This window comes from Taurulus bubalis (genome assembly GCF_910589615.1).
Source record: "Taurulus bubalis genome assembly, chromosome: 14".
In the NCBI taxonomy this organism is placed as follows: Eukaryota; Metazoa; Chordata; class Actinopteri; order Perciformes; family Cottidae; genus Taurulus; species Taurulus bubalis.
Window position 1 is genome coordinate 11,593,405 of NC_136602.1, and position 13,449 is coordinate 11,606,853.

General features: G+C 39.6%; 1 protein-coding gene across 1 annotated transcript in view; it reads right to left on the reverse strand.

The window, feature by feature from the left end:
• Positions 1-253: 253 nt before the first annotated feature.
• kcnma1a (potassium large conductance calcium-activated channel, subfamily M, alpha member 1a) overlaps positions 254-13,449 on the reverse strand; it is a gene marked incomplete at both ends in the record, with an annotated part of 124,891 nt that continues 111,695 nt past the window's right edge. Inside the window, 7 exons of the mRNA XM_079229511.1 lie at positions 254-405; positions 3,615-3,643; positions 4,755-4,979; positions 5,769-5,887; positions 6,344-6,538; positions 8,708-8,838; positions 11,839-11,952. Coding sequence (XP_079085637.1) covers positions 254-405; positions 3,615-3,643; positions 4,755-4,979; positions 5,769-5,887; positions 6,344-6,538; positions 8,708-8,838; positions 11,839-11,952 — 965 coding nt within the window. The remainder of the gene's footprint in view (positions 406-3,614; positions 3,644-4,754; positions 4,980-5,768; positions 5,888-6,343; positions 6,539-8,707; positions 8,839-11,838; positions 11,953-13,449) is intronic.

Sequence of the window (13,449 nt, forward strand, 5' to 3'; positions counted from 1 at the left end):
CATCACTATGGATACATTAATAAATAAAACAATGTCCAAGAGCATGGAAGTAACATTAAAGGTATACACATAGGAGGTCCCTTCCAATTTGGGTTTCTGTCCAACCCTTGGTTAGAAGAATGAGTGAAGAGAAATGTGTCAGTCTTCAACATCCCTATCATCATCATCATCATCAATCCTCCATGGGTGATCTCCCATCTCTTTTGAAAGAGCGTATAGATGTCTGTTGAGTCAGCAAGAAAATGCTGTGCATTCAGCATTCATCTTCAACTTCTCTGATTGGCGGAATCAGACTACTAGTGGATTTGTATTGGTTTACTTGGTTGGCCATGTGAGTGCTCATGGGCTTGATCTGAATGTTCCGTGGGTAGGCATTTTCTGGTTCATCTGTAAACCATTTCTTTTCTGAAGGCGAGAGAGAAGAAGAGAAGACAGAGTTAGTTTGAAAACATATTCAACATTGGATTACTTACAACCATACTGCCTCAGATTAAGTGGTAGAGTTGAATGGCATTAACATCAAACCATGAGGTCCAATTTAAATCAGTTTTCAATGTCATGGTGTTGACATGGTGCCATTGTGTAATCAACTACAGCTGTGAAAGAATTATAATCTACTGTGCAATTAAATATTCCATTTTAGACAACAGAAATATCACGATGAGCTCTAAAGTGTTTCATGGTCGGGTCTCTCAGATTACAAAAACATGTGTCACTTTTTGGTGCAATCTAGCCATGCAAATACTTTTATTTACTTCAAACTAGATTATCTACCAGGTGCAAAGCAAAGCACATTTTTAGAAGTGGTGCCATTGCCTAGTAAGTCAATGCAAAGATGCAAGTGGAGGGCAGGAACCACAATGAGTTCTCCTGGAGCTGAACTGAGGTTGAAATTATTAGAATGTATTTTAAATGGGCTCCTGACTTAATTTAGTGCAAGTTTAGAGACAACGGAGAAATACTGGAGGAAAATAAGTTTTAAGAGTTTCTTGTGATGTTTGAGATGACACAGACGTCAAATGTTGTGTATGTTTCTGGCAAACTACAGGTAACGTCTGTACAGTCATTGTGCATGAGCTGATCCTGTGGTGCAGTTTATTTGCCCCTAAACACTCCAGCTATCAAATGTGTGGAGTCTTTGTATTCTCTCCGACACTTTCTGGGAAGCGATGTTGAAGAAGATTTTTTATTTATTTTTTAAACCTATTTTTTTAAATACTCTGAACACACACAATTCCACTCATATGAATGATGTTGTGGTGGAGGCAGAAATCTCGATACCACTACAGCTAATAAAGAAAGTTGAATGGCCTGACCCTTTAAACTGTATAATAACTTAAAAATATATATATTCTAAAAAGGAATATTTCATGGTAAGCTTTACTTTCATGCTGTCATTATGGGCTGGAAGAGATTTGAAAGATTTGGATAAGTCATTTTGAAGATAATCTCTTCATGTTTAAGTAGGCTATGAGAGCAATGTTTCTGAGCGGTGTGAGGGAAGGGAGAGGTGTGTGCCAGCTGTCAGAAGTTTGTAAACTCGCTCCTAGCACTTCATAGGCATCTGCAATGCCATTCAAGATGTCACTTCCTTTTGGGGGAAGTTGTAATGTAAAATTGTACCTTGGCTATGTGGAGCAAACTGTGTGTGTGCCTGCCGGTATGTGCGCGTATGTATGTGTGTATATGTGTGTTCATGTACATCCGGGCTTGCATGTGTGGAGATTCATTTGTGCAAGCTTGAGTGTGTGTCAGCAAGCTGAAGGCTGTAGGGCCGTGTGTTAAAGCAAAGGCATTTGATGTGTAGAATTGTGCCTGAGGTGAAGCAAGATGTCTGCCATCTCTCTCCAGAGTCTGCTGCTGATACGGTGAACTTAGTGATGTCGCCTCAAACCAACATATCAGGTGCACAGGGCTACAAGGAGGTAACTCGTATCCCCCTTCAATTTACACTTTAAATTAGTCACACCTCCCACTTTCTTGGTGTGACCGATGGCACAGGGCTGGACACACTTTCTTAAAGTTCTGTGAAGAAGTAAGCAATTGGCTGCATCAGGGGGATTTGAATCAGCCTGACCTACATGTGAGCTGGGATCTGGGTTTCTACAGTCGGACAACGTGTTGTTACTCTGTGATGTATGTTGATGCCGTGACAATAATAACCAGCGGTTCTCAATGAGAGCATAAATACAACATGTAAGGGTGCTTTCACACCATGAGTTTGGTTCATTAGGCTCAGAACAAAGGGGGAGAAAAAGATACATTGTTGCATTTCGGTTCTGGTCCGGTTCCCGTTCACCTAGAATTTTTACAAACAAATCAGAGGAGTAAACATTAAGTAATAGAGACTGACAGGTCACTCGTTGATTGGACAGTTTTGGCTATTGTCCTCCTTCATTATCAGGACCCGCGTGGGGGAATCAAATTCCGGTGACTGACTTTAATGCTTCTGATGTTTATATTAATGTTATTTGGTGTCACAACATCCACAAAGATATAAGTGATTTCAAGCATTACGGTATTAGTATTATTAGACTGCAAATCGACCATGTTTTATGATGGCTAATGACTGACAGGTAGGACCAGGACTGTACAAACGCCCCATTTGCGAGTTCCAAAATGACTGGTGCAAGCGTCTGGGAGCCCAAGGAAACGCGCATGAGGCGTCTCTACAATAATTATTCAGTCCTCATTACAGTGGTTTCACTGTCACACACTTTTTTTATGGTCTTAATGAACTGACAAAGCGCACTAAGTCATATTCAAGCTCAGCAGTTACAACATCTTTTGACCTATTAATCAAGGAAAATACCCATGCTGACTTGCATAAGTGTTCATTTGAATAAATAAGTTATGGTCTTATAAAAATCAATAGATTAATTCCTGAACAGCTGTCATGATCAGGAGATGAATTTATTGGTAGTGTAGTATTAATCATGCTAAAATAATGTTAGCTATCATAAAACCATATGGGTCGTTCTTTGGTTTACAAACCAGTCGCAACAGCGCCCGCTTGGAAGCGGACAAACATCCACCTTATCAGGCGGTCATGTTTTTTGTTGTTTTTTTGGACACACCAGCACAAACAAACTGTACCAACCAGGCAGGCAGACAGTTTGTTTTAATTAAACCAAACAGGTTAGGTGTGAAAGCCCCCTAAATGTCTGCTACAGTCATCTGTTAGCATTCAATAGGAGGGAAGATGCACAAACACACAGACCTCTCACACAATGCAAACCATCTCAAGTTGAAATAAATCATAAAAAGGCATGATAAATGACAGAAAGAAACTATGTGAAAAGGGATTTGCCAGGACAAAAAGAAAAGTCATATCATCATGTGAATAACTGAGTAAAAGCACAATGAAAGGGGGGTTTTGTCTCAACCTCATGCAAGATGGAGATGGACCTGATCATGGATCAGGCAGGAGCAGCAGCAGACATCTTGCTATCTAGGTGAAGGCAAAACTTAAACTGAGGCATGGTTTACTAAACATCTGAAGAACGTAATAAATAAAACAAACTCCCCTCGTCATAACAATATCCAGAGGACATGGTTATGATCAGAACCCCAGGATAGGTTGCTAAGTCATGCAGAATCGTTAACTTGCATACCTTGGCCCATTCTATTCATCCTTGTTGCACTTCAGAAAGAGAGGTAAGTAATCTACTGTAAGTGAGTAGTATTTACAGTCAATACACATCTGACAAATTTGCTTTTCACCACTAAGGCTTACATATTGTTACCACTACAGTATTTAGGCTATATCATACATCTTAACTATAAGATGTATTGAAGGCTTAACATCTACTATTTAAAAATGATTGAGTACGATCATAACAAATCTGCATGCTTTTAGAATATGTCACAATTTCAAAATTCATATTATCATATATGTTTATTTATCTATTTATTTTTCATTTCATTTTTTATTTTTTGGTGGGGTTACGAAATATGTAACATGTTGGTCAAATGTTGCCAAATCTGAAATAATCGTATAATTGTATAATAAACAGAACAGGAAAGAGTACTAGCAATATGGACATGCAATAAAGCGTTATAGAAGCACCAACAAAATATCAACACTGCTAATAATGGATGATGCTATGAGTCAAATGTGCCTTATAATCCATATCAGCTGCAGTAGGTAAATAACACATCATCCATGATCGATGCATAATGATCACATCAGTTAAATGTGCACAAATATCCAAAAACAACAGTTAAACAATACACAAATATTGAGAGTTAGACACAAAACGACCAAATATTAGACAGTACAGCGGGTAGATCAAACAGCATACTGAATGTGTGTTGTGTTGTATTATGTGAATTTGTTAGGTTGCGGTTGAGGCCTTTACTGTCAGCTTGCTTCCAACCACAACGGCTGTGCCGTGCAAGTGGTTTTCCCATTTACAATGCAACTGACTAGATTTGTAAAAAAAATAAATACTTTACAGTCTTTGACTATAATGAATGAGCGTTCCATAAAGCGAGTTTAACCATTGTGCTCATGTCACGTTATGATCGCTATGATGTGAGAGTGAATACCACATGCAGGTGATTATGAAGGAAACACACAAACACGGAGCATGGACACGGAGCACAAATCACACAAACAAACCACAAGCACACAATACACAGTAATTATCAATGAATGTGTCACCACAGTCTACATAATAACACAGAGACAGCTAAAAAAAAAAACACCAGGCATGCAGATAAAGCTCTAAAGGACAGCTGAATGTACATACTTCTGTTTATCGCGGGACTCCCGGGTCTTACTGCTGCGGTTCTGCCGGTTGGAGGGCGGGATTGAGTGGACGGAGGAGCTCTTTTTGCTGGAGGAATGGGAGGAATGGGAAGAGTGGGACAAGCTTGTCCGGGACTGGCCTGCATTGTGGTCAAACTGCATGAGGCAGAAGATCAGGTCTGTGGGCACGAGCTCAAACTCATAGGGTGGGTTCGTGATCACATACCTGCCCAGAAAAACAAATGTTAGATTAAATGTTTATGATCCTTGTCGGGAAGCAGCAAATACAGAGTGAAGGATATGTCAAAGGAAAAAAAATGCAGAGACTAATTCAAATGTATTTAATTTAATAAATAAAAACATGCATATGCATGTTTATATTTAAAACATGCGTGATGCGTGATAGTGTGATTTAAGAAGAACAAAAATAATGTATATATATATATATATATATATATATATATATATATATATATATATATATATATCAAATATACTGCAATGTTCAATCCATTCCATTTACAGATCAGAGGATTTTGGCTTTGAGGAACCATATTTTAATAGCATTGCATAGGCGTATGCATCATAATGAAAATGTATGTAATTAACAAGAGGTAATGTGATATTACATGACAAATGTCTTAACAAGACATTCAATTCTGTTTAATATTCAATAACCTTACTGTAGAGCTTTGAGCCATAAAAACTTGACTTGCACTAATGTACATTTTACTATCATTGAACATTATTTATTCAGTGTATGTTAGAGTTTAAATTATAGCCTTATCTTTAGTGTCTTGAATATATATTCTATTTTATTTAATCTATTTCAATTATTGTATGTTATTTGGCCTTTTAATTGTACTCATTATTTTTATTGATTTATGTGAAGACGTGGCTGTAACACTGCCAATGTACCCTTTGGGAGAAATAAAACACTCCATATATAACTCTAATTGTCCTTTTATCACGTAAAAATATTCATTTTGACATGGAGTGAAAGCAGATATTGTACCGTTTTGTACACGGGCTCGGTGCATTTAGGTGAGCGTCTCTTAATCTGTAGATTCCAAAACACAACATGTTGTACGTCTTCAGTGCTTTACAGAATAAATCCCCGTAGCATCCTCCATCCTGAAGAACAACAGAACAAAGACACCATCAGTTAGTTTGTAGGTCAGCCTGATGATCTCAACGTTGTTCTCTGTAAAATTGTAGTAAACATTCTGCATTGCTGAGGCTATTTTGCCTGCAAGGGAATACCAACTGTTGGCAATGCAGACTGTGACAACCCGCAACCCTTTAAATATCATGCCATAATTCTTTCAAGAAAAACAAACAAAATTCCTTCGGAATTGGAAGTTCGGAATAAACAATGACAAACACCTGTAAAAACAAGATTGGAACCAATTAAACTTGGATGCGTTCATTGTTCTTTCTAAAGTCCTCTTCCCTCTCCACCCACTAAGACCTGCTTTGCGTGATCACTGTTCTTCACATCGGATTAAGGGCCGCGAGGAGCGGAGGCGACCAGATGTGTGCTGCTGGGTAGTGCCAAAACGTGTCATCTTCGCTTAAACATCCACTTACCCCCAAGTCGGCAAACGGCCCGTCGTAGAGGGCTAGCTGGGCGACGCGACACCTGTCTCTATTTGCCAGCGTCTGAGGTGTGCTGTAGCCACCTCTGAGGGCGTTCTCCTCAGCCAACAGGGCCTCCAGCTCTGGTGTGGCTCCCCCTGTAACCAGTGTCCGAATCAGCGTGAGGATGTTGTCATTGAAGTATGTCTGGGGAGAAGATACATATCTGTAAGCAGATGCCATTTGAGTCACAAGTAGGGGGGTGGCAGATGTGGGAAGACAGCACAGCCTAGTATGTCAACCCACAGCCCGTCTCTTCAGATATAGAACTGACTGGAAGCTACGGGGGAAAGCCAAAGAAGTCTGCAGAGCACTCTCTGTCTAGTTCACCAAATAAAACGGATGTTGTTGGTGGTATTTTTAACATTTATTAGGTATGTTTCAACAAAATCTTTTAATTCAACAGCTGCATGTCCCATCACTTTGGATAACGCAAATGAATCGTTGTGTTAAGTTTGTGTTGTGCCTGCTTTCTACAGAAGCAATAGCTACCGTGAAAAACCCAAACATAGTAAAAAAAATGCTATGAAAAATGATGCTGTTGAATTTCATAAATGTCCGTTCCCCTCCATTGTTTTAGATGTTTTGGGTAACGCTCTCGAGTTGTCTCTTATCTATCTACATGACTTAATATCACTAGAGAAGGAATACATACATTTTAATATAAATAGGTTTAATAACTCTTTAGTTATTCACTATAAAAATGATCTCACAAGGTTTATTATACTGTTCATCAATGTTTCATATTTGAGAGAGACATGGAAACATAGACATTTTGAAAATCATAGCACATGTTGGATCATCACTTTAAATAAAACAGGTGCATTTAACATAGCACTATTCTTTCCTCTAGAAACACTGGTCCACACACGGCAGGGTATCTGCTTCTGAAACAACGATTCATTTGACTGCGCTCTGCGGGTGTCAGGTTCTCTTGTCCTTCAAGCCAGTCAGGACCTGCTTTTGCCGCGTGTGAAGACAGCCGATGTCACTCGGCAGCCGGGCCAGAGTGGCAGCTCCTCTCCCTGGGCCCCTGACAAGCCTGCAGAGCCTCATGATGGATGAGCACTGTCCATTAGCTGGCTTCACCTCTGACCACTGTCAGACTACAGCTGACGCCTGCTCTACTCCCCGCTCAGCTCGGCTCTGCATGCCTCTCTAACCCCTAACTCACTGAGAGGGCTGCTGGAATTAAGCCATCACAGCACCAAAGGGAAACCACAGTTGGTCATGAGAGGGAGGGGAGTTGTTTTTTTTTACCATATTTCCTATGAGTGCAGCAAAGACATTGTCGAACGCTGAGAGTGTGTTTTGCCTATTACAGCCTGTGTCATCGCCATTACACTAACCTTCAACACTTACTTTGTTAAAAGATCTCATAAAGCTCTTAAAAGTTGAATTCATAACACTTGAGATGAGGAGCGATGCCAACACTTTATATTTTGCTGTCAATGGAGCTGGCAGGCATGTGTGATGAATATACTGTACCAATCCGTTGACCAACTTCTGCCTTCTTGAAATGCCAAAATATTGCATTGCTAAATTCACCCTCCTCTTCTCTACTGGGGATTTAATCTCACAGTCCGAGTTTAGCTACTCTTTAACGGTAACGGAAACAAATCTGTAAAACCATCAAAGAAGCAAAAAGAAACTGCTAAATTTAGAGGCACTAAAGCAGTGGTCCTCAAATGGGGGTACTAGTACCCCTGGGGGTACATGAGATTTAAAATATATATATGTATATATATATATATATTGAAAATTAGCATAAATTAAAAAAAATCCTTTAAAAATAGTTATATATTAAATATTCAATAATATAAATGTAAGTTCATAACCAGTTCAACCCGAGGGTCTATAATTGTATGTATTATATATTAAATCAGACACTGATGGCACAGCGCTGTGTATTACTTTGTTTTTTTCAACCAGAAATGCTTAGTGCTAGTTCTGGGGTACTTGGCTGAACAACTATTCCACAGGGGGTACATCACTGACAAAAGGTTGAGAACCACTGCTCTAAAGTATTCTCAGGTCCATCTTTCGAGTCTGACTCACTTCGAGGTTGCTCACTCCTTTCCCTCATCTTGACGTTTCTACCATTGCAACAACATGCAATTGTTTACCAGTGGGCGCAGCATTTCCAAGTATTGTGTCAAACTTCTCTCTACTTTCTCTTTTTTTAATTCTGAATAAGACTCAGTCATAGCATCCGAACGCATGACACACAAATTATAAAAATGTGTTGCAAAATGTATGATTTTGAAAAGTGATTTTGAAAAAAACACAGAGGGTAAAGTGTGTTTGAGAACTCACTGCACTCATCAGGGAGTCGAGTACACTGACAGCAAAGGCAGTGCCGCAGGCGAAGGGCTGAGTGAGGTACAGCTCTGTGTCTGGGTCGTCATCATCATCTTGGTCCAGGAACTGAACATTTGAGTCGTTCACTGAGAGAGGGGAAGCAGGGAGTTAGAGACGGGCACTGTGAAGAGGCAAAAGCCAAACAAGTAGTCATCAGCACACCAGAGAGTTGAGAAATAAATACGTTTTTGTTTCGTTAAGTTACATTTGAAAACATTTGGATATATTATGGTAATGTAGCAGAAATGTCTTTATGGGTATCCAGGTTTTTAATATAATGTAACATTTGATGCACATTATATTTTGCATTTCTGCACATACTTTTAACAACAATAATTCAACTTTATTTCTTTTCCAGAGGTGAAAAAAGAGTTGTAGTTTTTTTTGAGAAATTATTCAGCATTTTGAATATAGAATCTGCTATATATCACATGCAGGGTGCATTTAATACATGAAGACAAACTATGACTCAAGAAGGAAATATATTGTATTATGCAAACACAGAGATAACCATTGTAGAAGTCACTATTTCTGAATAAAGCATACATATATCCTGCATAAGCCATTAGTACCTCAGTAGCCACTGTGTCTTTATATGTTGTAACACACACAAACAGACACACTCTCAGTCAAGAGACAGTGACCAGTCTGTGGACTGTGTAGCATAACTAGTTATTTTAGATATTTCTTGTCGTATTTAGTAAATATGGTAAAACAAATTGAGACTTCAACAATGGCTAATATGTCACATGAGAAAACCATGCACTTATAAACTCATGCTATGTTTTTCAGAGTGTTACTTGATGAATGTGTTTCTCACATCATCACCTTCAGAGAAATACATCACACATATTTACCTTTGCCCTGAAAGTCAAATTAAAGACAACACACATTTTTTTATCTCATGCTTAATAATACAAAATAGGTCTGCTAAATGAACCAAATCACAGTGTAAATGAAAATCACCCAAAACTGAAATAAGACATCTTTTTTTTGTCTCTGAAGTATGGAATAATTGGAACAGTAAAAAACTCAAAGTGCTCCCTGTAGTGTGTGCCTTGTTTCTCAGATTGTGTTTTTAGCAGCAGTGGGCAGTGAAGGGTCTATTAACCAGCATCACACAAGTTTTAGCTCGACTCCTCCGATATCTCAGCTTCAGAGATATGGTCTGGAGAAGAAACAAAGAAACTGGAAAATACATTTTAAAAATACAACTTAAAAGATGGTTTGATCTCAAGTTTTATGTTTTCCAAATCAGATTTCTTCCCAGGCTTCCTGTGCACTGTGGAACAGAAATGTCAGTCAAAGAGAAAAGGGGCTGATGCAAACAGGCCTGGGCCAAAGGAGTGAATCGTGGGGGGGCATATGTGTGTGTTTGGAGGAGGAAGGGGGATGAGCGGCAGGGCAGTGTTGCTATGAAAACAGCCACAAGGACAGACTGAGCATGATCAAAAGCCCAGCAATGCTCTGCAAATACAACTGGAGGGGGAGAAAAATCCCCCCTCCAAACAAACAAAAAAAAACTTTTAAAAGGGGCCAAAACAAGACAGTCAATTTCAACCAGAACTAAGAATAAAAATGTGTTCAAAGTGAAGTCATGGGAGCAGCAAAGGGCCTTGACTGCAGCCATATAAATCAAGACAAGCTGATGAGGAGCAGAGTGGCGGCGCGAGGGAACGAACGGCAGCAGAGGACAAAGGCTCGGCTTAGCCAGCTCTGTTATCATTTCTATATTGGTTCCACTTTTTTTTTCCTGACTGAGTAAAACCAAAGGCAGTAGTTTGCCAGGTTTAGCTAATGGTGATGAGGCAGTGCAGGGGAGAAATGGTGTTGTTATTGAAACAGTTTCAAAGACTGCAGTAAAGGCATTTCACTGCCTCAGACTACTCGTGTCATCCCCGGGATTTACTCATTCATCGTTGTCCGGTATCTAAAAGTAGAGAACCCTGGATTAAAGTGCACATTAGAGTGCAGAGTAGATACAAAGCCAGAACTGTCACGCTGCTGTACCACTACAACAACAATAAATAATTTCACGCTAAGACAGTGAAAGGGATAAACATGGTCTTATCCATAAATGCACCTACTTTACCCGCTATGCAAACATAATGGATCATGCAACTCAAAAGAGCTGTGTTTTAATGTTCCAACCAGACTTTAATCTGCTCCTGGCACTGTACACTGAACATATGACAATGTAATTACAGTATTTGGTTCCAGTGAGACATGCAACCACTCTCTCCTTTGCACATAACACTGGAGCTTCTAGACCAACCGATGACTCCAACATGGGGAGCATCTAGTTTTGGTGATTACGTATGCAGTCAACAGTCTAATGGGAGAGCCTCTCTATACAGGTAATGGTTGGCACGGGTACAAGTAACATTAGGTAGCTCTTTTCTCCTTCTGGCCTTTTCTTAGCTGGCCTCATGCTCCATTGCTCCCTAATTGGGTCAGGGGAGACAGAGTAGCCAGTCTCTGGTGCTTTAGAAGGCCCCTCAGAGATCTGAAAGTTTCATGAGTCCCCAACACCAGTGGGAATACAGCCACTGCCATTGTTATTAATAAATGGACCCATTTTGCAACCAGGGCATTTTTTCCCACTCTACCTTTTCACTTTCTTCCCCTTTCTACCCTTTCCCACCCTCCCCATCCGGCTGTGTTTCTTGTGTGCATTAGTGGACAAATGCAGGTCATGTAGCTATAGTCTTCAAAATGCCTGTCTGACATCCTTAAGTTCCAGTTGTCCACTCTGTCCTCTGAGCAACGCTATTTTCCAGTCCTTGCAGCTAACATTATCACCACTTGACAAAAGTGAGCCAGATCCAATAATTCACATATGAATATAAACTTGAGTAGGGCAGAAGCTACTAGCATTGTGAAAGGGGAAACAAAAATTCCACACCACACATTCCTCAAGTCCATTTGACCTTGGATGTGTTGGAACTTTTGGTAGCAGCATGATTTTTTAAATCTTGGATTATCAGCTCTATGTGTCTCTGTCTGCCAATGAGTAATGAGTTGATCTGAGGTTATTGGGTATGGCATGCAATATTTGCATTTGAAGTGGGTGTAAACAGCATTACCTAGTTCTGTGATGATGGGGATGTTGGCTCCGGTGGTGACAGAAGCCTGACGCACAAAGCCATGTACTGGACTGCTGTCTGGAGATGACCTGTCCATTCCAGGGGGCGTGAAACCTGGACACCAAAAACAGATGAATAGAGATCAGCAAATAACATAACAGGGTGGCATGAAGAAATATCCTCGGCCTGACAAAGGCAGAGAGCAGGAACGAAAGAAAGCAGTGGGGTGGAGAAAAAAGGGTGTTCAGGCTGGTCACAACCTGTGCAACAGAAGTAAAGCTTGTCACGGCGTCTTTTGCCTTTTTATACCCCAAAATCCATTATCATAAAACCATACATAATACCTAAAATGACAATTATTGCACTATGCATTCAGAAACTGTGGGAGGAAAATAAAGTAGCCAACCTAAAAACTTCTTTCTGATGTACACCATGTAACTAGTATGTTTAAAAAAAACATATTTGTCTTACTATTAATATGTATGTTGAATGTAAATACATTCAAAGTGTGGTATTCCCAATAGAGTCAAAAGCTGAGAGGGCCGTTATATAAATCAGCTGAGGTAGTTAGTGTATCTTAGCCATTGTGATTGCACTTAGCTACTGCCTCATTTAGTTATGTGGATAAACTACATGACATACCACGATGTCAGTTCATCATCAATTTTAACAGCTAAAGGGAAATAAAGCTGGTTTAGCTGAGCTAGTTTTAACTTGATATAGTTCTTTATTGTTTGGGAGTTATAATATGGCAGAATAATTTAACTATCTTATTTGTACATGTTTTCCTCTGTGTTGACTTTGGGGACAGTACTGTGTATTGGATTTTTTTTAAGGTACAGAAAATACAATCTAAGCAAAAACCTGCATGTCTGATAAGTGTGTTTACGACAGATGTATCGTAAGCATGTGGAAATGGAACTCAGTATCAATACCATTAGACATAGTGCATGTCAGCTTGCTCAGCATGAAGTTGATGTGCCATTCAAATGTGTGGACTGACTGAAAAAAAGGAAGGAGGAGGAGAAGGCTAAGTGAACACGGCAGCTGCCTAAAATTGCAATACGGATATTGTGCTTTTAGGGGTCAGCTAAGACATATTTAGCATTCACGTCCCTCCATCAAGGGGCAGGCATAAATTTTATATGTTGTTCATTTTGTCACAATAAAATTGGTGAAGTGGATCCTGAAAACCTTTTATCGGAAATGGCGTGGCTCAGGATCATGAAATACAAGTGCAAGTGACAGGAGGATGAATTCACATGACTTCACATTTTTGCATTTCTTCAAAGTGACAAGTAAACACCTTAAATCTGTGATGCTATATGCATAATGCATCAACTGTGTTTTGACATCCATCATTTAGTGCTGACTACAGCAAAATGCTATCTTATAGTGCCACCACCAAGGAAACATAATGCAGGGAATATATTCAGGTCACAAAGTTTTAAAAGGATTGCAAATTCTCTACATTTTTTGAGAGCGTGTGTGCCTTTCCTGTCAGAAACTCAATGAGCTGCTTACATTACAAAAGAGATCTCGCAGCCCTTTGCAACAGAAAAGACACCAAATAGTTTAGTACACAGCAGGAAGCACACACTGAACTGATGC